General features: G+C 40.9%; 1 protein-coding gene across 1 annotated transcript; it reads left to right on the plus strand.

Annotated features, from left to right (window-relative positions):
- LOC138590762 (protein NLRC3-like) lies at positions 1 to 27,081 on the plus strand. Its single transcript, XM_069661121.1, has 11 exons — positions 1 to 148; positions 4,160 to 4,181; positions 5,001 to 5,120; positions 6,038 to 6,081; positions 6,193 to 6,273; positions 9,088 to 10,888; positions 12,818 to 12,991; positions 14,841 to 15,014; positions 22,987 to 23,160; positions 23,568 to 23,741; positions 26,259 to 27,081. Exons 1-11 carry the CDS (start codon positions 1 to 3, stop codon positions 26,263 to 26,265), a joined length of 2,919 nt encoding a protein of 972 aa, XP_069517222.1. The 3' UTR covers positions 26,266 to 27,081.
- The last annotated feature ends 602 nt before the right edge of the window (positions 27,082 to 27,683 follow it).

Raw genomic sequence — 27,683 nt, forward strand, 5'->3', positions numbered from 1 at the left:
ATGCCATTGCCCTTTAAGGAAAGGCCATATGTGCCTGATAACAGACATCTCGCAGAGGCCAGACTTAGCCACCACAAGAGGAAATTCTCCAGAAATGAGAAATATAAGGATGATTACGTCAAGTACATGAATGACATCATCAAAAGAGGTGACGTCGTCAAAATAAAACCATGAATTACATATTATGAACACATGAATTAAACACATACTGCACTGTGTATTGAGGTCCTTTACACTCATGATATATTTAGTGTCTGAAACTTGATCTGCAGTAAGAAAACCTTTTTTATAAATGTAGTTGAGAGGGATTACAAAGTATAAAATAAAATCCTGCAGCCGCTCAAAAGGAAAAAGATGAAACTGAAAGCAAAACCTGAGTAAATAATAAAGAAATGTTTTGTGTTTTCTCTGTATAGAATTTTGTCCTTGAGGCTCACAAATCACTTCTCTGGGTGCGTCACACACAGAACAACACAAGATATGTGACACAAAACACAGAAACATCCCACACACAGCAGAGAGCATGAAGGATGTGTGATTTAAGAACAGACAGAGAGCTCGTCTGACTTCAGCTGGAGGTTTGCTGGTGTGGACAGCAGGTGGCGCCGCTGCACCAACAACGAGCCCAGACATAAACATCAGTGTGTTTTTGTCTTCTCTGCACTCAGACAGACACACAGGGAGACAAACTGGGATCAAACCTGTGACACGGACACAACTCAGAAACATCAACAGAAATATCAGGAAGCTTTGACGTTTTATTAACCTCTTCACATCCACTTTTCTCCTCTTGTCTCCCCTTAAGGAGCTGTTTGGAGATTTTGAGGGACTTGAACTTTACCTGAGAACATCTACTTGGTGCTTGTGCCCAATAAATTCAGCAGGAAGTGTTGTATTTTTGACTCCTCTACGTTTATTTCAAAGCTCTACTTTCAAGTTACTTCATAGATGAACATTTTAAATACAAACATGTGATCAGTTAACATATGATGCATTAGTTCAGATAAAATCCACCCGAACTCTACCTGGACAAACTACAACAATAAAGTAACTCCTACATTATGATATATCAACAATAATGATCCACTAACATAAGAACACAACACTGCCCTGTGAGTACTTTTACTTTGAAATTCAAGTCTTTTGTACTTTAATAAAGTCACAATGAGAAGGCAGGTGCTTAACCTTAACAGAGTATTTTTGGTACTGAGAACATGATGTCATCACTTCCTTTAATACTATTTAAAGCTCCACATACAGTTTGATCAGTTTGGGTTCTCTTTGTTGGTTCTTGTTCTTCTTCAATCCGGATCTGATTCTTCTCTTATTGTTTGAGTCAAAATGTAAACCAACTTTTATTTTTATTCTTGACATGAACATCAAAATAAATCTGAATTGTCCTCTTTGTATTTATCAACTTCTTAGATTAATGATAGAAGTATCTGCCACCACAAACAGATCAGTGTTAGTTCTAGGATCAGCTCTGAAATCCTCTCTGGGTTTCTCTACACGTGAACACGTTCTTGTCGTCTTTTGTCTGTAATCTGAGATCAACCAGAATCTATCACTGTCACTGAAATCTCAACACCTGGTCGTCTCATTTAGAATGAGGACTTTGGTTAGTGTGTCAGCTTTGTGATGAACAACTACATTTCCCATGAGTCCTTAAACATATCTCCTCGCTAGCGCTCATGTGACATGTAGTTTAACTTTCCTTCACTTTAGTTCTGAGCAAATGAGCAGAGTGTGTGTGATGAGTGTTGGTACAGCATGGTAACAGGGCTGCAGCATTACACACACAGACACACATCAAACAAACTTCTCACACATTAAATACTAATTCACAGCATTTCAAACTGTCATCTCTGAAAAAGCCAGCAAGTCTTGTTCACAGGAGTTCTTGCAGACCTTTCAGAGCAACACTCACTGCTGCTCCGAAAGGTCTGCAAGAACTCCTGTGAACATGTGGATTCAAAAATATTGCCTCTGTTGCAGAATAAAGGTGATTTTAAGTAGTTCCTCAAGTTAAACAACACATTTTGTATGCCTCTATTGAAGGAGAGAGGACAGTGGATAGTGTCGGAAACAGGGGAAGAGAGAGTGGGGATGACACGCTGCAAAGGGCCGAGGGTGGGAGTCGAACCCGGGCCCGTACATCGAGGACTGTAGCCTCTGTACATGGGACGTGTGATTAAACCGCTGAGCTAAACTGGCGTCCCAACTGTAACAATGCTAGCTTGCTGGAAATGTCATCGGGCCTACTTTCCGTGTTGCTGTTTTTGTAATAAAGAAATAAAAAATGTGTGGGAATAATAAATAAAAGATAAATTAATAGAAGAAAAGGAAGGAATGCAACTGTTGATCAGCTGCAGGAGAAGTTAGCCGTAGTCGTTGCCTGTTTTATTTTTCCAAGCAGAAACTAACAATCAATTCTTTCTGACTCGCAACCCAGATCATGAGATTGATTGTTATCAAAGTTCTATTTGATTAAATTCACTCCTTTGAAACTTGTGCCTCTTTCTTCATGAGTGAAATTTAAAGTTTCATAAGTAGTTATTTATGCTGCTTATTTATGGTTCCCTGTATGATGTGGAAATATACCGGAGGTTCACCATTGAATTAAAATAAACAGACAAACCTTGGCTGACTGAGACACTGAGTTAATACTGACACGTATGTTTTGTTATATTAATAATAGACTGGACCCTGTCAGTGAGTCCCCTGTCCAAGTGGTGCCGGTGTACTCAGAGCAGGTGGGCCTGTCATCCACAGCATTAGTAGAAGACAGTATCAGGGCTTCACCCCTGTTAGCTCGCATGCCGAGCGTGAGATATGCTTATTGAAAGGACTTGGTGTGTTTCTGTTATTCTGGTTCCAGTAGCTTGATCCCACCCGGAGTGTCAAGGAATTTGTCCTCAATGTTTCAGAGCATTAAGCCGGCCTCAGACCCATTACGCTAACCTGTTAGCTTAGCTACCTAACCCGTAACCATCTGTGGAGGCAGTAGGAGGTAAAAAAAATCAGCTCTGTCATCATTTCAATATAAATAAACATTCTGAACTTACAAACCAGATAATGACATTGATTATTACCAAACTTCAATGTGTTTAATTGCCTCCCTTAGAAGGTGGTGCCTCTTTCTTAATAAGTGCAAATAATATGTTTTATTTTCATGAATAGTCACTTGTGCTACATGAGAAAAGATGAGATTTAATTCTTCTAGAGTCTCTACTGAAGTCATGCAAATCTCCCAGTATACATGACTCTGGTGTGAGTGGAACGTCAATATTGGTGTAAGTTGTCGTTTGCTTTGTAACGCCATCCCAAAGATCTTTAACTCTTTGCACTCCCACAGCAGAACATGCAGAGTTCCTTCAGTAGCACCACATTTAACACATTTACCATCATCTCTTACGCCCATTTTGCATCACTGTGAAGGAATGTAATAATATCTGTTTAGTATTTTAAGTTGCATTTGTTTGTTTTCAGTACAGCGAGTATTTTTCCATTCATCATTCCATGAATTATCAGCTTCAAGTCTTTCATCCTGTTCAGTGCACAGTTCTTAAATTGATCACCGATGCCTTCTTTTAATGTTGTGTGAAAGATTTCAACTCTATTCTGAACACGTCTTTCTGAGGCAGCTGTGTTTTTAAGATGTTCACTGTCATTCAAATCGGTTTTGTAAGAGTTCCTTTGAAGCGTGTTCATGAAACATCATCGACTCACCATATTTCCTGTAAATGGAGAGGGGAGGAGCAACCTGATCACGGGATACAGGCTCAACAGGGCGGGAACATGAAAGTGAAAGTGTTCAGTCCCTTCACGACGGAGCAGACTCCACCATTTTGAATCGATGGCGCAGCAGGAGACAAAACTGAAGGCTGAGGCAGGGTGAGTGTTAATTAACATTTGTATCATTTGACTGTTAAAGTCTCTGAGTCACTTTTCCACCTGTGGACTGTAGAGGAAAGAGAACTTCGAGTAAATTCGAAAGTTTGTTTCATCTGTGGACACAAAGTTTTGATTGGCTGAATAAGTTACATTAAATCGTCAGTAACTCACGAAAACAAGCAGAGATATAAAGAACACTGAACAGGTGGAGCGCTGACTGGTTTTATTAAACTGTATACTGTGTGTGAACCTAATGAACCTAAAGAACCTCGACCCTCAGACACAAAGTAAGAGACTGTTGTGACTGTAAACTGACCTGACAGACGACGATGCATTGAGGATGAGTACTAGATGCTTTGCTAATAGATTTATATTAATGATGCAGAAACTGTTCTACAAAAAAAACAGTTTTATATCCACAAACTTCGGATGATTTTCCTGCAGGAAAACACTTGAAATCTCCATTTCAGAATTTACACCTCCAGAAAATATAGGATTCATTACTGTTCAAAATCTGCTTCAAATGTTTCATTAATTTTTTATGTTTTTACTCAGAATATTGTGTTGGTTTGTGCAATATTAAACATATCTTTATGATATTTATTTTTCTGGTTTGTTGTTTTGTCTTTAGTGTACGACTGTTGGTTACATGTAGTTTAAAGTTGTTTGCAGCTGTGTCTGTGTGCAGCTCTGTTACCCAGGGTGAACTTCCCTCTGGGACAGTTGACTTGTCTTATCTTTAACTCACTGCTTGTGTAAAACATGGTGACGAAATGTTATCAGGACACTAAATGGCTGCTGTCAGTTGCCATCTGGAGGAAAGATGTACTCTAACTAGTGGACAGAGTAAACTGTTATCTACTGCTGAGGTGAAACAATTATTATAACTGTTGTTACTGTTATAAAACAAAACATTTATATGATTCATTTCAGTTCATTTGTTCCTCTTAGTATCAGTGACAGCTGTCAGTCACCTTAAACAGCTGTCAACTAATCTAAGAAGAAGAATACAAACCTTTCAATCTCCTATTTATCAACAGCAGCAGTAGAATTGAAGATTTTATCAAGGACTCGTGATATAAATACAAACATCTTGTGTGTTGCAGAGTTCAGCCCAACAGACAGAGAGCAGAGTCTGCAGTATCCAGCTGTCTGTCTCTGAAGAGTGACCGGTCCAAAGGTCATCCTCCGTTCTTCAGTAATGAACCTGGACCCTCAGACACAAAGTAAGAGACTGTTGTTACTGTAAACTGACCTGACAGACGACGATGCATTGAGGATGAATACTAAATGTTTTGCTAATAGATTTATATTCATGGTGCAGAGTTATTACTGCAGAAACTGTTTCAAACTAAGGTGGATATATTCTGAGTTTGAGAATAATATAATCATATCATCAAATAATAATTTAGTGATTATTATTGCTGAGTTTTCTGCGTTATGAAGTGTTACTTTCATTGCATGCTGGGATATATGTAAATAAAGTAAGAACAGGAGGAACAATCAGAAACGTGTTGCAGTTACAATGTGGTTAGAAAACGTAAAGAAAAGACTTCATGTGTTTAAATGTGTTTATTCAGGACGAGGAGCACAGCAGGCTCTGAGACTCAGTGAGTGTTGTTGTTCAACTAGAGAGAAAGACACAAACATCTCATATGAAACACTGCAGCACACTGACATCATTGTATTTGTGATAGTACTACAGAAGACATAAAGAGACTGAAAACAAAGGCACCTGTCTGGACTTGAACCTGTGACACCTCTGTGACATGCTGTGTGTCTGAGCCTGCTGCTCTACCTCAGTTTAATTTAGGCCACTTCTGACCTCAGTTCAAACATAAGTGACTCAAGCTGAGCCGCCCACAGTGACTGTAAAACAGTGAAGCACATAATCAGCTGTCTTTAATGGAAGGCTTTTACTGTGAAGCAGCTGCAGGAAGTGTTGAGTTTGTATTAATAACAAACTACAGGCAGATCACACAATGTTTAATAAGACTGTCTGATAGGAAAGCAGTTAATTAATGACAAACACTTTTACTGCTCTCCGTGAGCTATCACAGCTTCTAGACAGTGTCGATCACATGGTGATATTTTTCTACCAAATTCAACAAATCATTTTAGTCATGAAGAAATGTGTTCACAGAGAGAAGAAGAGGAGTCATGTTTCTGTGGAGGAGCAGCCGTCCTGCTGTGCTGTGTGTCAGGACGTCCTGAAGGATCCAGTCTCTACCAGCTGTGGACACTGGTTCTGCAGACAGTGCCTCACCTCATACTGGGACCAGTCTGGTTCATCAGGAGACTCCTCCTGTCCCCAGTGTGGAGAAAGATCCAGAACAACACCTGGACTGCAGACAGCCAGTGAGACCAGCACTTTACAAAGTAAGACCGTCCATCAGTCTGCTGATGTCATCGTGTCTGAAAACACGGCTTGTTGTTTTAATACAGACACATTTGTTGTGTCATTCAGCACCAACATTAAGATCTTTATAAATACCATTACAAATGAACTGATGTGTTCTGCTCCAGCATACATATCTGCTCTGTGTCACTCGTCCCGTGTTCTCCTTTGAGGAAAAATCTGAACCCAAAACAAATGTATATTTAACATGTTGTGATTTTATTGTAGCGCCCCCTGTCTTTGCTTAAAATATCAGCATGCTGCTTGTTCTCCATCAGGAAGAACTTTTAAACTGCTGATGTTCACCATAGACTGTATATAGGAAGAGGGACGTAGCCCCTGTGATGTCACCGCTTTTGTTTGTGGACAACAGTTTTGAGGCCTTTAGTTTATTTTCCTTCAACATCTTGGTTTTTGGATACAGAAGTGACCGTATTTGGACGAGAGGGGGGAACTGAAGAGGAGGGAGGGATTGGCAAACAGTAAATGATTAAAGTTATACAGTTATGCCAAAGCTAACTCATGACTTGGTTATTTAGATAACAAGCTCAGCTAACAAGCCAGGTGTTGTCTACACAGACCTCTTAGACAGTCTGTTGTTACAATGAACCGCTCAGCAACACATTTTATTCACATGAAAGTTTTCCATCAGCAAACCAGCGGGTAGGGTTGTCACGGTGACCGCAGTACCACGGTGATGTGAGGACTTTTTAATATCGTAGCTTGCCTACTTGAAACCCCATGTTCAATAAATCAACTGAAAATGAAATAAAATGTGTAAACTTAATAAACTTAGGCTAAATATTATCCAGTATGAGCAGTGAAGCACCGTTTATCCCCCCTGTGTTTATATAAAGAGATTTGACAAGGAGCACTGAAGCTGTTCTGGAGGCTTGTGGTGGCCTGACTCCATACTGAGACACTTCATCTTGCATTAGTAATTTTATATTATTTCATTGTACTCTATTTAATCTTTAATCCCTTTGCTACACAGTAACTGAGCATCTCCTTTATTTCACCGCATGTTTTACTTTGCATCTCTGTGCACATGACAAATGAAGAATCCTTGAAACTAGACTATTACATCATTTTGGGTCTACTGTTGCCCACTTTTCTGACAAGACAGCACTACTACGATTAAAAACAAACACCAATAACAACAATAAAAGACCAACACCACACAGCTGCTATCTCACCTCTGTAGGTAGCCTCTGAAGTTCACCTGGGCCCAGTGTGCAGCGTTTCTTGGCCAGCTGCTGCTGAGACACATCTTTCAGTGACATCACAGTATTTTCTTTTGCCATTATACTGTACCTAGCTGACACTACACTGCCGTGCCTGTCTTAATCTCAGTCTAATACACTGAACGTCAACGAGTCCGACTAATTCTGACCCAATTTATGACTCGTACTCGTGCTCGCTCTCTTTTACCTGCCACCTAGTGGTTGGTGGTTTCAGCTGCTGCTAGATGGATAAATGCTGTCAGGGCGCTGGTGATGTGCGCCCTGTCTACTCCTATCTGTTGTATTGAAGAGGAGCAAACTGCGCATGTGCAACTTATAACGAGAGTCAACGGACAAAGATTCTTGCGCCCCAGGCCGGAAACACGTGACCTATCAGTAACTTTAGACGACGTAAACATTTTGAATCTCCATTTTATTGCAGATTATACACTTTATTCACCAACATGTAATACTTACCTTGCTAATAAAGAAATGTATGAAATAAAAATAAATTACAAATTAATGTAAAGTCTTGTCCAGTGGAGGTCTAGGACGTCGGGAGTGGTGGGACGGCGCCCTAGCGCCCTCTATTGGCCAGCTGCCACTGATCAGCGTGTTTTCTGCGTCTCTCAAGCAACATTTTTATGGTGTACTGTATGCATTAAACAACAAACAAAGCACATACTGATATGCTGAGCCAGCTTCACAGACCTACATGTCTGCAGAGCACTCCTAAGTCATTATTCAAACAGGGGTCTCTCCCTCTCTCTCAGTGCAGTAGTTAGACCCGCTGTCACGCAGATAACGATCAAATTAGTGATGTCCAATCAAAATGTAGTCGATGGCCCAATTTTGTATAAAGGTAAACATTCTTACTGGTTTAAATCAACATTTTTATAGTTGTCCCCATCTTTGCTGTCCAAGAGTTTTGCACAAAAATATATATTATTTGCATTTAAGTATTTAATTAGTGTTAAAACTGTGTAATCTTCGTCATTTAAGAAGCAACAATATAAGAAACAATAGCCTGACAATAAAGCTTACTTATACTTCACTAAAATCAGCATAAATAAAAAAACAAAAGATACATGGTGGTAATACCGCATACCGCTCGGTTGAGCCGTCCTAAATCACCGCAGGGTAAATTCCTTCACCGTGACAGCCCTACCAGCGGGAGGATTTTATTTTGCAGCAGCTATAGGAAATGTAGTGTATTTGTTGCAGAGATTGTCAGTGCTTTGTTAGTGGTTCCAATCATTCAAAGAAGGTCTACACAACAAGATGTGAACATCGTCTGCATGATTTTATCAGTGCATCAGTTTTAAATATTGCAGTGATGAAGAAACAGCCACAGTGAGCTGTTTAGATGAAGCGCTGCAGACGAGCTGCTGAGGATCAACCTGTTCTCTCTGCTGTCAATCAAACACGTTCACTGACACACAGTCAGAGGCTGATTTGGACTCAACTTTAACACTTTATATTTTCTTATATTGATCTTTTTTAGTAACAAGATAATCACCAGATTGTCAAATGTTCTTGTTTCGTCTCATTTTGTTCTCTGTTTTGTGAAAGGTGGTCAGCAGGAGGTTTTCGATCAACATAAGATCAGTCTGAGGAGGAGATGTGAACGTGTGACTGAAGGAACTGATGAACCAGGAAGTGGAACCCTCCTCAAAAGAATCTACACTGAGCTCTACATCACTGAGGGACAGAGTGAAGAGGTTAACACCCAACATGAGGTTAGACAGCTTGAGACAGCTTCAAAGAGGAAGACCCTCCATGACACTCCAATCAAGTGCCACGAAATCTTTAAATCCTTACCTGACCAACAGAGAGACATCAGAGTGATCCTGACGAACGGCGTCGCTGGTGTTGGAAAAACCTTCTCAGTGCAGAAGTTCACTCTGGACTGGGCAGAGGGCTCGGAAAACCAAGATGTCAGTCTGCTGATTCTGCTTTCCTTCAGGGAGCTGAACTTGATCAAAGACGAGCAGTACAGTCTTCTCAAGCTGCTCCATGTTTTCCATCCAGCATTACAGAAGGTCACAGCAGAGACGCTCGCTGTCTGTAAACTGTTGTTCATCTTTGACGGCCTGGATGAAAGCAGGCTTTCACTGGACTTCACCAACAATCAGGTTGTGTCTGACGTCTCACAGGAGTCATCAGTCAACGTCCTGTTGATGAATCTCATCGAGGGGAATCTGCTTCCCAAGGCTCTCGTCTGGATAACTTCCAGACCTGCAGCAGCCAATCAGATCCCTCCTACATGTGTTGACAGGTTAACAGAAGTCCGAGGCTTCACTGACTCCCAGAAGGAGGAGTACTTCAGGAGGAGATTCAGCGATGAAGAGCTGTCCAGCAGAATCATCTCACACATGAAGACATCCAGGAGCCTCCACATCATGTGTCTAATCCCAGTCTTCTGCTGGATCACTGCGACAGTTCTGGAGCACATGTTGACCACAGGCCAGAGAGGAGAGCTGCCCAAGACCCTGACTGACATGTACTCACACTTCCTGCTGGTTCAGACCAAGAGGAAGAAGCAGAAGTATGATGAGGGACATCAGGTGAGTCCTCAGGAGCTGATGGAGGCTGACAGGGAAGTTCTTCTGAAGCTGGGGAGGCTGGCGTTTGAACATCTGGAGACAGGAAACATCATGTTCTACCAAGAAGACCTGGAGCGCTGTGGTCTGGATGTCACAGAGGCCTCGGTGTACTCAGGAGTTTGTACTGAGGTCTTTAAAAGAGAGTGTGTGATCTTCCAGAAAACAGTCTACTGCTTTGTTCATCTGAGCATTCAAGAGTTTCTGGCTGCAGTCTACATGTTCCACTGTTACACAAACAGCAACACACAAGTACTGGAGGCTTTCCTAGAAGAGAACAAACACATCTATGATAGACAGTTCTCATCCCTGGATGTCGTTCTGAGGAGCGCCATGAGGAAATCCCTTCAAAGTAAGAGTGGTCACCTGGACCTGTTTGTTCGCTTCCTTCATGGCCTCTCTCTGAAGTCCAACCAGAGACTCTTAGGAGGCCTGCTGGGCCGGACAGACAACAGTCCAGAAATCATCCAGAGAGTCATCAACAACCTGAAGGAGATCAACAGTGATAAGATCTCTCCTGACAGAAGCATCAACATCTTCCACTGTCTGACTGAGATGAACGACCACTCAGTACATCAGGAGATCCAAGAGTTCCTGAAGTCAGAGAACAGATCAGAGAAAGAACTCTCTGTGTTCCACTGCTCTGCTCTGGCCTACATGCTGCAGATGTCAGAGGAGGTTCTGGATGAGTTGGACCTGCAGAAGTACAACACATCACAGCAGGGAAGACAGAGACTGATTCCAGCTGTGAGGAACTGCAGAAAGGCTCGGTAAGTCCAGATGTGATTCACATTTTAAATCAGGGTTAATAAGTCGTTTAGTTCTTCAGATATCAACACTATAGAATTATCATTACTCTTAAAATACTGTTCCACTTGTTTATTCATAAATCTATTGTCTTTTGTATTCTGTCACTGACGTTCTTGAGCTGTTTCAGAAGTTTTCAATGCAAAAATGTTGTTTTTCAGTCAGTTTTGTTTCCAGCTGTTAAGTTCATGAAAGAAAAGCTGTTCTATTAATTTCTAATATGTGTTACATTTGACTGTTTTACTATACAGCATTGGTTCATGAAGGCAACATGCAAACCTGTTTAAACACATGAAGGATTTAAGAGTTTGTTGTTGAGGTTTTATCACAGCAGCATTTAATCACAACATATAACAGTATTTAACAGTTATCAGTAAAGTTATTACTACATGAGTAGATTCTACAAGGTGTGCTATATAATCACTGACTATAACCACTATTCTTAAAAGTTTCAAATAAGTTCTGTTTCATTTTCTAAAGCAGATTTCTGAAGACAGAGAGAATTTCTTTCATGCAGTTATTTCTGTCATGTTTCTGTTACTGGTTTTGGATCCATTTCAAAGTGAGGACAGAGGATGTTCGGGGACCAAACACACTCCACTTTATTTTTTCTATTTCTACAGTGCACTTTATTTTGTTTTGTGATGCTCTGTATATATCCAGTATTTCTGTTTTCAAAGCACTTTGTAAACTTGTATCTACAACGTGCTGTAGATAAAGGAGAAGTATTATTAGTGTTATTCAGATTGAGTGTCTCATGTTTGCTGCAGCCACTGTGGCCACAGGTGAAAACTATGGGATCATGTTGAGCGCTGTAACATAGTGATTTGGTAGCACAAGCAGAGAATCGTCATCAAATCTGCAAACTGATTCAGAAATGTTCGTTCCACAACAATATCTATGAACAGTTTGCTAACATGAACTAACATTAGCTTCTGTGAACTGCTGCTCATACGACACAGACTGTCACAGTAACGCCCCTGAGTGTGTTGAACCGAGCAGTGGTGCATTTAGTTGCTTATGAATTCCACATTTGAAAGAGGGAGGTTGTGTTACATGGCTGTGTTTTGAAGTGTTTCCTGATATTCTGTTGCTCACAGAAAGAAGCTGACAGGTGTTTCTCTCTCTTGTTGCTGTAGAGAAGAGTAGTAGCAGGAAATGCACAGCTTCCACCAATATTTAAGGTCTGATGAATATCTCAGAACATTATGGTGAAATTCAGACTTTAAGAGATCGTATACACACCAATGTTATTGATCTTAATACTGATACAGTGACAACATCTTTCTGATGACGTCATGGTAACGATAATTAAACCTTACCGGTTTGTTAACTATGTTTGTTTGCTGAATAAGTTCTTCAGATGCTCACAACAGAATGTAGACGACAAAACTTCATGCACTCAGCTGTCATACACATCAAAATGTTTGATGATAATATTATTTAAATATGTACACGTCTAATACTGTTAAAAGGTTCCTTTTGTTTCGATCCCACTTGACACCAGTCACTGAATTTTCCCACTCATGCACGTGAACCTGAAAGCAGCAGGTAGCCAGCAAAGACAGATCGTCTTTCTCGACTGTAATTGTTAACTAAGTTGTAAAAAAGGTTTCTAATCAAGACGTCCTCATGCTAACTCTTTGGAGACAGACATTTTCTCCTCCTTTATCTGCACATTAAAGCAAATCAAAGATGCAAAGTGTGCAGGTACGAGAGGGAGTGAGGAGAATTATTGTTTCATGTCAAACACAGAAAGATAAGATGAGCTGAACCCTGAGGTGAACAGCAAACTTAGATTGTTATTTAGTCTGATGTGTCAAACTGTCATGAAGTAAACACAAAGTTGCTCTTTCATTGTAACATATCATGTAATTTATGTGTCATAACAGACTTTCTAACTGTCGACTGTCAGAGACTCACTGTGAAGTTGTGGCCTCAGCTCTGAAGTCCAACCCCTCCCATCTGAGAGAGCTGGACATGAGCAGCAACAATCTGCTGGATTCAGGAGTGAAGCTGCTGTCTGCTGGACTGGAGAGTCCAAACTGTAGACTGGAGACTCTGAGGTCAGTTTACTGACTGTAGCATGTAGTTTTTCTTATGTGTTCAATTCAACTCCTTGACTGAGGTTGAAAGTTTTGGGTGGTTAATCTTCAGGATTGACCTGATCACAGATCTGAAGAAGTGATTTTAAAATGTTCTGTCTTTCCAAATGGCTGAACAACAAGTGAAGAAAAGAAAAGAGATATTCACTGTTTGAAAGTTTCCACACGACTCACATTGGTGTCGATCAGACAGTGAAGATGATGTCAGCACTGACGAGGCTGTAATGTGTGTGAGGGATGTGAACGATGTCGTAGATCTGATGATAGCAGATGAAAACCGGCTGCAGAGAGTTTGAGCTTCTGTGTAAACAGACAGAGAGACAGGGTCGATAAAGAAAAGGGAGTCATGAATGCAGAGCTCAGTAAAGGTGAAGGAAGGAACTGTGATGATCTTCATGGTATCAGAAGCTGACGCCCCACACAGCTGCTGTGGTGTGGTGTGCATCAAACAGAGCTAAGAGTAATAAACAGCAGCCTAACAGCGGCCAAAACAACACGACAGAGCAGGATTCAAAGTCTGTGTGAAGATTTAAAAAAGGACTCTGATGTAATTACTCCAAAAATATCAGTCATAGTGTTTGTGATTCACAACATGAACAGACTGTAAATATATGCAGATTTTATTGTTCAAAGTTCAGTCAAACTTTAGAAGCTTAATAAAGATTAAATTACACATCAAAGTCATTTGAACATGTCAAAAGGTGCAGCATCCTTCAAAAGAACAAGTGTTACACCTGGTTAAAGCCACATGAAGTGATGATTCTGAATGACAGCGTTAAGTTTGAGTTATCTGAGCTTCTATATTATTTCCTGTTATTCTTTCTAACAGATCAAAGTGTTGCTTTGTTTTCATGTCAGCATTGAGGAACTATTTGAAGAAACAGACCTTTAGATTTCAGCAACAACAAATCAATAGTCTGCACCAGAAACATGTTTGTCTTAATGGAGAGGTTCATATTTATTCAGGTCAATCTAAAGACAACACTCACATTCCCATATGCACATATATTTATAGAGTTATTTTATATCTGTCATCATTCCCTCTGTCCATACTGTCTGTGAAGAAATCCTCTTCTAACCTGACTCCAATGTTACGAGATGGAGGACAAACATTCACACTCTTTCACTTCACAAAAATGACTTTTACAGTTTAGCTGAAACTAATAAGAGGCTTCAGCAGACTGAGCTACACATATCAAGTGTTTGGTGTTTGACTGTCTCCTTGTTGAGCTGCAGTGGAGGAATAGTGACTCAAAGAGTGAATTTGGTTGTAAATAGTTTGAACCTTTGGTGGACACAGACTTGATTTGGCTGACTCAGACTGCTGAAGCTTCATATTAGTTTCACATGAACTTATGGAGTTTATCCTGCTGTGTAGTTTTGTTAGGAAGGGACCACTTCACACTCACTGGGGACAGTAGGAATCATTGCTGCCACTAATGAGTCTTTAATGTGCAGAAAGCATGTGGCTGTTATTTTAAGACTTCAACAAATGTGGACATCTCCTTTTATTACATAGACCTACTAAGCCCCCAAATACAGTAAGAAGAAGGTCATTTAATAAATGAATGAATGAACAGTGTTTAGTCCAACATGTCTGATGTGTTCATGATTCTCTAATTACAGACGTGACTGAGATCAGCAGCATGTTATTAACCTGTGCTGACATGAAAAGGTGTATGAATGTTCTGTTGACATTTGGATGATGACTGCAGAAGGCTGACGTCATGATGATCCACAGAACACAATGGAAAAGTCACTCCACTCATTTGAAGGAAAATCTGTAATTTTGTCTTCATTCTTTTTTCAGATTGAGTTGGTGCAGGTTGTCAAAGATGAGCTGTGCTTCTCTGGCCTCAGCTCTGAAGTCCAACCCCTCCCATCTGAGAGAGCTGGAGCTGAGCTCCAACGAGCTGCAGGATTCAGGAGTGAAGCTGCTGTGTGGTTTTCTGGAGAGTCCACACTGTAGACTGGAGACTCTGAGGTCAGAAACCATGTTTTACTTCTGTGCTGAGATTAATATGATGTGAAAGTTGTGTTGACACTAAACTGCAGACATGAGGCTGATATTATACTGATCCACACTGAGTATCTTAATGCTGAAGTCTATTTTCTTCTTCACTGCTTTAGTCCATTGACTGTAGCAGAGCAATGTTGAGTTACACATTTAAAACCTTCATAGAACAAGAAAAATCCTACACTGTATAATTCACTGTGAACCTCTGAAACACCTGATTTCATCTTTTATTCCACATCATGTTTTTAAATAAATCAGTAATAGAAACATTTATTAATTATTTCAGTTTGTACGAGCAGAAAATAACAAATATATTCAGTATTTTCTTTTTCCAACATTTCGATTAAAATATTTGTTTCTTGTAACGACTGAAAAGTTTAAAGTGAAGATGCTTTGAGTTTATGGCTCCACTATTTCTAAAAGAAATACTGTCCATGTCTTTGTTCACATTCACCAAAATTCATTCGGACATATTTGGCATCTTGGAAACTTTAGTATTTTGAGTCGACTCTTCAGTTATTTTCTGCTGGTTTTTATTGTAATTCTTGTTTGTTGTGTTTGGCTGCACAACATGAGTTTGTATAGATGGAGCCACTGGTGCTTCTTGTGTTACGCTCCTGAAAAATGAGGAGAAATAATCACACAGTGATCGGGTGATGTTTCTCAGACACGTCTGTAGTTAAAGATCAGCTTCAGTCATGTTTTAACACATTCTTTGCTTGAAATAATAAATTGTGTCTGATATGTTTTTGTTCTGCAAAATATGTTTAATTACCTTTTATAAACATCCTCCCAAAGTATCTCTTCCTCCTCCCTCATTAAAAATTCCTGAATCTGCATAGTCCCCGCCCACTCTGCAAATTTCCACCCGCCCCCTCCGTCACTAAAACAAATCACATCTCTGCCATCGTTTAGTGGGAACTTATTGAAACTTAGCTATATTGAAATGTAGTAATTAGTAGTAGTAACGTTAACGTTAGTAGTCAGTAGTGAGTTTAAAAAATTACGATGACAGTTACACCTGGCTCGCGCATCACGGAAGTGGTTGCCATAGGTTACACATATTGATATGCATAGCATCACCCCGTCCATTAATGGGATTGGCTCCTTAGGTTTGTGACGTCTCAAACCTGCCAATCTGAAAACGTGTTGTTCAGCCTGTCCTTGGTTCACTGCAGTTTAAAAGCAGACAGGCCCAGCCGTGGTGATGACTGCTGATGTTGTCCCTGATATGTCTTGTAGCTCATGAGAAACACCACATGGAGGTGTTTACAAGGTTAAACACTTTAAATAAGGAAAGTGCTATGGGTCGGCTTTGGCTCAGAGTCGGTCGTCTTTCATTCGGAAGATTGGCGGTTCGATCCCCAGCTCCCTCAGTCTACGTGTCGAAGAGTCCTTGGACAAGACACTGAACCCCAAATTGCTCCCAGTGTGTCAACGGTGTGTGAATGTGATAACTGAGTGACAGTTGGGCACTTTACGTAGCAGCCTCTGCCATCAGTGTGTGAATGGGTGAATGTGACATGTAATGTAAAAGCAGCTTTGAGTGGTCGCAATACGAGAAAAGTGCTTTATAACAACAGTTAATTTACCATTTACCATTTACCCTGGTGAGGAATTAAAAGACCACTTTCAGCGTTACATCACATGTTTCTAAATATCACATAATTAGCATTTCATCCATTTTTTTTTTTAAATTTTCTTTTTTATTGATTTTCCTTTTTTTTACACAAGACAGGACCAAACAAAAAACAAAACAAAAACAAGCTGGGGATAACAACATAAAAAAAACCAAAAATACATTATACAGCACAGGGTGAAACACAACGGGAGCCAAATAAAGAGAAATAATATAGTTTTTTTTTTTATACAAATGCTCTGGTCATTATAGCAGAAATATTTACATTAATGTAATCAAGAAATGGTTTCCATATTCTTTCAAAGGCATTTGTTTTGTAGTGCAGGAGACAGGTCAGAAAGTCCAGAGGTATATATTCCATTATTGTCCTGTGCCATCCCACAACTGAGGGGGCCTTATCCGAGATCCAGTGCTGAAGAATATTTTTCCTGGCACTAAATGTCATAACATTATACAGTTTTTTCTGATATATATCAGTTACACGGCCACTGGGAAGACCCAGAAGGAGGGAAACCGGGTCAAGTTCAAGCTCCTTCTTCAGAACCTTTTGTATTTCAAATAAGACATCACTCCAATACTTCTGTATCTCAACACAGGACCAGAAACAGTGAGTAAGATAACCAATTCCCGTCCTACAGTTAAGACAAAGTGGGGAGACATCCTTTCTGTATTTAGAGAGACGGTTGGGGGCAACATGTGCTCTATGCAGTATCTTAAATTGCATCGCTGTTGTCCGATTACAAACTGTGATCTTCCTTGCATTATCCCAGATGTCATCCCACATCTCCTCAGTTATAACAACACCCAGCTCCCTCTCCCAGATCACTCCCAGCGCCCGAGCACCGAGACTTGAGCGATCCCTCAGACCGGCATAAAAGGTTCTAATGGAAGCATCCCCCTGAGAAAGAAGCACTTGTTTTTCTATCTGTGTGACATTAACATCAGCAAGCAGCGATGTGTCTTTTATAATAAAATCTCTGACCTGAAAATAACAAAAAAGATCATTTCTTGATATGCCATATTTTTCCATAACTTGATTGAAAGTCATGAGGGTAGGGCCATCAAAAAGGTTACCCAAGGAAGAAATTCCCTTAGCTGTCCAGCATTTGAAAGCTGTGTCCAAGGTCCCTGGGAGAAAGTCAGGGTTATCAGTAATTGGAAAACCGATGTTAGTCCTGATCTGCCTTCCATATGCTGTGTGATCCTCCATGCTCTAATAGTATTAATTGTAACAGGATTGCTGCAAAGCTTTTTAATACATTTCAGTTTATCAATAAAAAGTAGATTTTTTAGGGGACACTTGGATAGGGACTTCTCGATATCAAGCCAGATTGAGGAAGCATCCAATCCAATCAGCTATATATCTTAGATGGGCACTCAATTGATATCTTTTAATATCTGGGAGATCCAGCCCCCCCATAGCACTTGGTAACTGCAACACCGACATCCTGATCCGTGGTCTTCGCTTACACCAGATAAAAGAACTAAACCAACCACTCAGTTTTTTCACTATTTTATGATTGAATAAGATGGGAATCATTTGTATTGGATAGAGCAAACGTGGAAGGATATTCATTTTCAGAAGTGAGATTCGGCCCAGCCATGATATGGGAAGATTGTTCAATCTCTCCATATCTTGTTTGATTTTATCTAATAGTGGGTTAAAGTTGGCTTGAAACATCTGATTAAATTTAGGTGTAATATATATACCCAAATATATGAAACCTGCAGGGGACCACTTGAATGGGAAAGGATTGGGGTTATCTGGCGGTTGTTGCAAATTACCCAGAGGCATCGCCTCTGATTTGGAGAAATTAACTTTGTATCCAGAAAAGGCAGCAAACCGGGCAATAATCTGAACAAGACGAGGGACTGATACGGAGGGGTTTAACATGAACAACAACACATCATCTGCATATAATGTAATTTTATGTGATTTTTCACCCACATCCAATCCAGCTATTAAAGGGTCTCGTCTGATAGCTTCCGCTAGAGGTTCAATTGCCACTGCAAACAAAGATGGTGATAAAGGACAGCCCTGTCTGCTACCCCTCTGGACCATAAAATTTGTGGACCTAAGTCCATTGGTTATGACTGCAGCCATTGGCTGGGTATACAGGACCTTCACCCATTTAACAAAGCTATCACCTAAGCCGAACCGTTCAAGTGTAAAAAATAAATAAGACCATTCAACGCGGTCAAAAGCTTTTTCCGCATCTAGGGAAATCACAAGCCCATCCACTGACTGCTGTTCAGATAGTTGAATAATATTTAGCAATCTTCTAATGTTGTTGTAGGAATTACGGCCCTTAATAAAGCCAGTTTGATCCTCCTTCACTATACTTGGTAGAAGGCCTTCTTAGCGTCTTGCTAAGACTTTGGAAAGACTTTTTAAATCTACATTCAGCAGCGAGATCGGCCTATACGAGGCGCAATCCTCAGGGCATTTCCCTTTTTTAAGAATCAGAGAAATATTGGCTTCTCTTAATGATGGTGGGAGGGTGCCACATTCAAAGGAGTGGTTGAACATATTCATCATAGGCTCTAATAAAAGACTTTGAAATTCTTTATAGAACTCGCTACCGAGACCATCACTGCCTGGTGCTTTGCCTGTTCGAAGGAGTTGAATGGCCTCACGCAGTTCAGCCGCTGAGATCAGGGCATTTTTAATTTTAGATTTCTGATCTTGTGATACAGTTTGGAGATCGAGTTCGGAGAAGAAAGCTTCCATTAATGTGTTGGCATTGCTAGCTTGTTCCAACTGATATAATTTCGTATAAAAATTTCTAAAAGTGTCATTAATTAGTTTAGAATCAGAAGAGCAAGTCCCTGACCCATCTTAAATTGACTCAATGATTTGAGAGGCCCTTCGTCTTTTGTTAAATTGGATAAATATCTTCCTGGTTTGTCACCATGTTCAAATAACCTTTGTTTTGCATATCCTAATTTTCCCCCCGCCTTCTTTGTTAACAAGGAGTCTAGTGTAGAGCGAATAGCAGTTATTTCCTTCAGTTTAGCTGCTGTAGGTTTCTTGACATATTCCCACTCTGATATACTTAACCTTTTTTCTTATAAAGCTTGTTGTTCCATATTTTTACGTCTTTTGGTAGCAGTATAGGATATGATTAACCCCCTGGCATAGGCCTTGGAGGTCTCCCAAAGCAGAGATGAGTTGTAAGCAGAGGGGGAGTTAATGGAGAGGAATTGCCTAAATTCTGTAGTGAAATATGATATGAATTTGTGATCTTTTAGAATTGAGTTGTCCATCCCCAGCTTGTGGGTTTTTTGAAAAGTTTTCTAAATGTAATGTTCATATATACTACCGCATGGTCTGATATTATAATGTTTCCAATTGAACAGGAGACAACAGATTCTACAAACTGTTTGGGGGCAAGAAAGTAATCAATTCTTGTGTAACAATTGTGAGGGTTAGAAAAAAAGGTGAATTCTTTATCTGCAGGGTGAAGTGTCCTCCAAACGTCCACATATCCAAAGTCCTCACAGAGACCAATGATTTCGACTGTTTTGATAGGGGTAAGGCACCTAAAGGAAACCTGTCCATCAAAGGATTCAGAAGACAATTAAAGTCACCTCCTACAAAAGTTCTATCCACCGCAAGATCAGATAACTTGGCAAATGTCTCCATCAAAAAATTAAGGGGATGGCATGGAGGACAGTAAACATTTAAGAGAGCAAAATCCTCCCCATGTAAGGAGGCTGAAATAAGTACATACCGTCCATATTTATCTTTGATACATCTCACCCCTCTGCTTTTGGTGGTGAAAGATGAGAAATAGACTTGATCAAAGCCGCACTACTGCAACTTTAAATGCTCCTCATCATTCAGGTGTGTTTCTTGCAACATAGCGATGTCAATCTTTTCCTTTTTTAAAGATAGCAATATTTTTTTCCTTTTGATGGGCGAGTGGCTTCCCCGAATATTCCAAGTGCACAGTCTCAATGTGTCACAGGTCATAACATTTTTTAAATGGTAAATGGTAAATGGACTGTACTTATATAGCGCTTTTCTTGTCTTTGCGACCACTCAAAGCTGCTTTTACACTACATATCACATTCACCCATTCACACACTGATGGCAGAGGCTGCTACGTAAAGTGCCCAACTGTCAATCAGATAACACATTCATACCCGTTGGCTATGCCACCGGGAGCAATTTGGGGTTCAGTGCCTTGCCCAAGGACACTTCGACATGTAGCCTGACGGAGCTGGGGATCGAACCTCCGACCTTCACATCATCAAACCCTTTTTGTTTGCGCAGAACCGCGGCTGACAGATCCTGGAAAAACATGATGCTCGACTCTTGGTACCTCACGGTCCCGCTGCGTCTTGCGGCGTCCAACACCCTCTGTTTGTCAGCGAAGTTGTGAAACCTGATTAGGACAGGTCGCGGTTGCTGGTTCGGCCCCGGCTTCGGAGCTAGTGTGCGGTGAGCTCTTTCAATTTTCACCCGGCCGGCTTTCGTCTCCAGCCCGAGCAGGCTGGGTATCCAGCTCTCGAAAAACGTTGTTGGGTTACTACCCTCCGCGTCTTCTGGTAAGCCAATAACCCGTACGTTTTTTCTCCTGCCTTTGTTCTCAAGATCGTCGACATGCTCGGCCATGCTTTGTAATTGGTTTTCCAGCACCTGAATCCGCTGTTCTGCCGCCTCTGAGGTGTGTTCAGCCGCAGAGATCCTGTTCTCTGCCTCAGTGGTTCTTTCCTCAATTTTTTTCAGCTGCCGAGTGTGGGCCTGTAGAGTTTGGGATAGTGGCCCCTGCTTTTTATCAATCACCCTGGTTATGTTTGCCGTTATTTCCTGAATAGTTTGACGAAAAGCCGGGTCAAGGACAATCCTCGGTGTTAGCTATTAGCGGTTGTTGCTCTTCTTCCACCGGGGAAAGGTCAGGCAAGCTAGCAGTAGCTTCTGGTCTGTTCGTCTTGGCAGATTTTCTACTTTCTTTTGGTGGCATTTTGTCCTGGCGTCTCAGAAAATACTCATCGATGCTCATATTAAAATACCCGAAAAGAAAGTTGTCGTGAATATTGAATTGGGCGGAGTTATGTTGTAAATATCAGTGCAGTGGTGCGGAGCTCAGAACAGTCACGCGTAGCCACTCTCTACGCCACCATCTTGAGTCCCCCCATTTCATCCATTTTAATAGTGTAACAATTTTTAAAGGAACAATATGCAACATTGACAGCTAGCGTCTTAAAAGGGTACTGCAGTCCAAATTCCAAATATTGGAGAGCGTTTCCTCCCCCCGTCCCCTCCTCCCCAGATTTGAAGCTCAAGCGGGTTGCCAGGTTGAGGACGCTGAACCTATTCGAACACAAGACGTGATCTTTGACAATGACAAGTAATGAGTCCTGTGCCCCAATTTGTTTCATATCTGGCAACCTGGGGTCACGAAATGGGCAGTGGGCGGGATCACGCAGACCAAAACACACACAGACGTTTCACACCGGAATGAAATTTTAAAGGAGAACATAATGGCTGCAGCATTGTTGTTGGAGAAGCCAGTATTTCAACTTAATATGTTTCCTTAATCTCTGATGACATATCATGGTAATTTTATGATAAATACAGTAAATATATTTCTTTACTTGAATCAGTCGTCATAAATGTTTGATCTTTTTAACCTAATCACAGATTTTAACATCATCACAGACCAAGAAGCACTAAACTGTAACTTGTATCAGACTATGAGTGTGTTATATTTGAACTTGTCACACTTGCAGAGTTTAAGAGGTGAAGTCGCTGCGTCTTTATTGAAGTAGCAGCATGTTGTCATTAATATTAATGAGAGCTCTTTTTCACTTTGTGTATTTCACACATTTGAACCTGCATCCTGTTGTGTTCAGGTGTTTGGAGTTTCCACTTTCTGAACTTTGACCTTCTTAACCTTCTTCAGCTCTGAACACATTATTAAACATTGAAGGATTTCATGCAGGAACATTGTATTCTAGGGGCGGCTGTGGCTCAGTGGTAGAGTCGGTCGTCTTTCCATCGGAAGGTTGGAGGTTTGATCCCCAGCTCCCTCAGGCTACATGTCGAAGTGTCCTTGGGCAAGACACTGAACCCCAGATTGCTCCCGGTGGCATAGCCTACGGGTATGAATGTGATAACTGGCTGACAGTTGGGCACTTTACGTAACAGCCGTCATCAGTGTGTGAATGTGTGTGTGAATGGGTGAATGTGACATGTAGTGTAAAAGCAGCTTTGAGTGGTCGCAAAGACTAGAAAAGCGCTATATAAGTACAGTCCATGTTCTAATGTCACATCATTTATTCTTTATTCAGATTGCGTGACTGCAGTTTGTCAGAGATGAGCTGTGCTTCTCTGGCCTCAGGTCTGAAGTCCAACCCCTCCCATCTGAGAGAGCTGCAGCTGAGCTACAACGAGCTGCAGGATTCAGGAGTGAAGCTGCTGTGTGGTTTTCTGGAGAGTCCACACTGTAGACTGGAGACTCTGAGGTCAGAAACCATGTTTTACTTCTGTGCTGAGATTAATATGATGTGAAAGTTGTGTTGACACTAAACTGCAGACATGAGGCTGATATTATACTGATCCACACTGAGTATCTTAATGCTGAAGTCTATTTTCTTCTTCACTGCTTTAGTCCATTGACTGTAGCAGAGCAATGTTGAGTTCCACATTTAAAACCTTCATAGAACAAGAAAAATCCTACACTGTATAATTCACTGTGAACCTCTGAAACACCTGATTTCATCTTTTATTCCACATCATGTTTTTAAATAAATCAGTCATAGAAACATTTATTAATTATTTCAGTTTGTACGAGCAGAAAATAACAAATATATTCAGTATTTTCTTTTTCCAACATTTTCCTCCAAAGTCACATCATTTATTCTTTATTCAGATTGAGCTTCTGCAGGTTGTCAGAGATGAGCTGTGCTTCTCTGGCCTCAGCTCTGAAGTCCAACCCCTCCCATCTGAGAGAGCTGCAGCTGAGCTACAACGAGCTGCAGGATTCAGGAGTGAAGCTGCTCTCTGATCTTGTGGAGAGTCCACACTGTAGACTGGAGACTCTGAGGTCAGTCCATGTTGGCTTCAGCAGTATTGTACTAAACACAGTTATTATCACAGCAAAGATCCAGTATTGTCTGCTAAACCTCCAACCCTCCCAGTGGCTGCTGTCCTCAGTGAAGCTGTGAGAGGAGAACAGTGACAGGCTTCAGGATTGGACAGAAACACAGAGAGAGAACAGACAGCCAATCAGATCAGCACGAAGCTTGTTGTGATCACGTGTTTGATTTGATGTGAAGACAACTGTTGTTGTTGTGTTCATGTGTACAGGACATTAAGCTGGATTACAGCTGACAGCATCACAAGATGTTTAGAGACAGTGGTCCTCGTTCATCAAACTGTCGTACCATCAAATCTGATCTCAAAGTGTTCGTTCTCTCATTTCAGCACGAAACAATTCATCAGTTCATCTTTGTCACAGCTCTGAGATCAGTCTGCCTGAAGCCTGCAAATCACTGTCTGTTATTACACAGAACCATGGTTACGTTTAGTAACCACGGTCTTTGTACAGAACAAAACCTCTGCTGAAGTCCAGAAATCACAGCTGATGTTTCTGCTCTTCAGTCTTTGCATGAACATGAAGGACTTTTAACATCATATATAGTTTATATATCTGTCCATGTGACAGCAGCTTGTCCAAATGTTTCTGTGACCATTTTTACACTTCATGTGATATTTCACATTTGAAGCAGTTATACTGAAGTAGTTATACCATATTCTGGGTGAATACTTGATTGTGATTGGCTGCTGGGTGTTTTAAGTAGTTGTGGATACGTATACGCTGGCTACGTAGTATCAGCCTGTTTCTACAATGACTGACCATGGCAACAGGTACAAAGTCAAAGCCTCTGTTTACAGTTGATGCACCTTGTTAACGAGCTAACATCGACCTACAGCAATGAGGGACTTCAACAGCTCTTTGACCTTATTGGGAGGATATGAGAACTTTGCTGACTGGGATGCAGCTGAAGAAAGAGAGAGTGGAAAGAAAAGAGAAACCTTTATTTACAGCACTGAGTGTAGTCCTTCAGTACCTCTGAGCACCACAGGATGGCGCCTGTAAAACAGGAGCTGCAGGAAGTACACAGCCCCTCTGAACTTACTGATCCTGTGGATCACATCAGCCATCATCTGACATCCCGTTCACTATTCAACTCTCTACTTCATTCTGCGGCCGACAGTAAACATGGCCGATCATTTGTTCGTACAAATCCTGATGTTGATTTCAGGACAATGACACGGCTGGTTAGCTACATAGTCTTCTTATTATGTCTCATTATATTTAACTTATATCCGACACAATGTTATTGACTTTTAATGTAGCAAGTATATTGTTAGCTTTCTCGCTAATAGCTGAGCAGACAAGAAATATCTCCTGTTGCAGAGTGGTGTCCAAGACCTGTTTTATTTACTGGAGGAGTGAATAATGTTTCCATGTTATTAGAAGTAGGGATGGGCATTTGAAGGCATGTCAATATTCCAATATTATATTAAAAAAAATCGGATATCCGGTTAACCTCACTACAAAATCAAAGTGTAGCGCACAGCGCTGTTTAAAGTGCGCATCAGTTAGACTGGCCTACATCGGCGACTTCACAACACAAGAGTCTCTGTTTGTTACTCACACAGGGACGCACAGTAGCGCTCTTCCTCATCAGGAACAAGCAGTGTATTTGCTGACAGTGAATAACATTGTTTATGGGACAGAGCGCTCATTCTGCCGCACGCTGTCTCTAATACACGCAGAAACAGACGCACACTCACACACACGGAACTAAGAGGTACATTTATTATAATCCTCAAGCATAACTCCCTGTGGCGCTGATATTAATACACTGTCCAGGAGAATACAGGAGAATACAGCCATGTGATCCTGTCCGATCCTGACGGATTTAAATAATGAATTAGTTACGCTGCTGTGCCAGGCATGTTTTTTCTTTATTTCTACTTTTTACACATTTTAAATGACATTGGTATACATGTTTAATGAACAATATGTGATTAATATAGCTAATGTATAATATTTAATGAACTTTAGGCACACAAAAAATCCATAAGCTACAGCTATAGTCGAATACCCACGTCATTTAGAATAATGGAATACTTGAATATCCGTGCCCATCCCTAATCAGAACATTATGGAATGGTAATGATTGTTCCAGGTATCAGTCAAACCCTCAGGTGTTAGCGGCTCTGGCCTCCACGAGTCCACAGATTCCTGATAATGGACACCTCGTCGGGCATTATCCCTGACAGAAAAAATGTCACAGAGAAACTGATTTGAATCCATGTTTACAGTAAGCAGTGAATATGTCTCTGTTTCTGCAGTCATGATGCGTTCAGGGTCTCTCAGCAGTTAAGTTCCACTGTGTACTTAAGTCCTGTTCAGACTTGTGGTATGAACAGACTGAAGTCTCTGCTGGTCTTTAAACTGGATGTGCTGCCTCGCTGACTGACAGCTGATGAGGGCCTCTCTGTCAACACTGATATATGACTTCTGTTGTCTGTCTTCTTCTCTCATCAGGTGTTAGTAATGATCTCTGTCAGAGTGTGAGCGATCAGGAGGATGGTCGTGTATCAGAGGATCAGCTGTGTCCTGATGATCCAGAGAGGGTGAAGCAGCAGCATCAGCTTGTTGGTGTGGAGGCTCTGACTGGGCCATGTTACTGGGAGGTAGAGTGGAGAGGAGAGCTTCATCCAGCAGTGACTGACAGAGGAATTGTTGGAAAAAAATGTGCCTGGATGATGCATTTGTCATGAGTGATACTAATCGTCTTAATGATCACTTAAAGTTGTTGCTATGGGACTTTTCAGTCCCACAGGAGGGAATGTTTGAAAAAAATGTGAAACTTTATAATCAAATGTTTTAGAGTTGAAGTTATATATCCAAAAGTTTTATAATCAAATGTTTTAACTGAATCTTTATAATCAAATGTCTTAAAGGTAAAGTTTTTTATGGTCAAAATGTAGTTAACGTTTCTATTGTCCAATGCCTTCAAGTTTTACAGTCACATGTTTTATAGTTCAGGTTTTATAGTCAAATGTTTTAAAGTAAGTTCTTATAATCCAATGCTCTAAAGCTCTAAAGTAGAATCCTAACAAGCTGAGGGCAGAGAGCCAGAGTTGAGGGAGGGGGGCTCCAACAGGTGGTGGCACAAGTCTGCCACTTGCGACACACTAACTAATTAGGCAGAGACCTGACAATGGGGAAAAAACGTGCCGGAGCCCAGCGAGGGAGGAGTTTAGAGTATATAAGACCGAGCAGCTAATGTGTGGGCGGTCTTATCCGGATGGACTCGGGTTTATTTGTTTGTATTTATACGGGAATAAACTCTTTTTGCATCAGATTCTGCCAGTCTCTAGTGTTTGCTTGTCCGAGTTTTTTCAAGACTTTGACTATATTTTTAAGAGTTTTTATAACCTATTGGAGATTGACATTAAGTGGCAGACAAGAGGGTTCGGGGAACTTTTTTTGCCACAACAGAATCACACCCAGTGGAGATGACTCTCGGTGCTGTAGTCTAAACTGCTCTGAGATCAGCTCCACTGTCAGACACAAAGTCCATCATCATCCCCGTGTGTTCCTCTGGGTGTGACAGAGTATCATCACAGTATGTGGACTGCTCTGCTGCTGCTCTGTCCTTCTACACAGTCTCTGCAGACACACTGAGACTCCTCCACACCTGCTGCTCCACACTCAACCACCTCCTCCACCCTCCAGCTGGACCTGGACTTTACTTTGTCTTTATTTCTGAACCCAAAGTGACCACTTGGGATCATATTACCCTGATAAGATATGTCAGTTTGTTTAATAAGTCACCCATTTAAAATATATTAAGGCTTACAGCTATACATATTTAGGGTTGGGTTGCTCTGAGTCACAGGTGGGTGCTGCCAGCGGTCCAGTCACTGCTCACGGTGATGTCTACCTTGAGGAGGACTGCAGACA

This window comes from Semicossyphus pulcher, unplaced genomic scaffold (assembly GCF_022749685.1).
Source record: "Semicossyphus pulcher isolate SPU_LCO1_2020_fin unplaced genomic scaffold, fSemPul1.0.p SCAF_14, whole genome shotgun sequence".
Lineage (NCBI taxonomy): Eukaryota > Metazoa > Chordata > Actinopteri > Labriformes > Labridae > Semicossyphus > Semicossyphus pulcher.

Coding starts and splice junctions, on each gene's coding strand:
- LOC138590762 (XM_069661121.1), top strand. CDS start 1: ATGCCATTGCCCTTTAAGGAAAGGCCATATGTGCCTGATAACAGACAT. Junction 5,121..6,037: donor CCTGGACCCTCAGACACAAA/GTAAGAGACTGT, acceptor ATGTGTTCACAG/AGAGAAGAAGAGGAGTCATG. Junction 12,992..14,840: donor TGTAGACTGGAGACTCTGAG/GTCAGTTTACTG, acceptor TTCTTTTTTCAG/ATTGAGTTGGTGCAGGTTGT.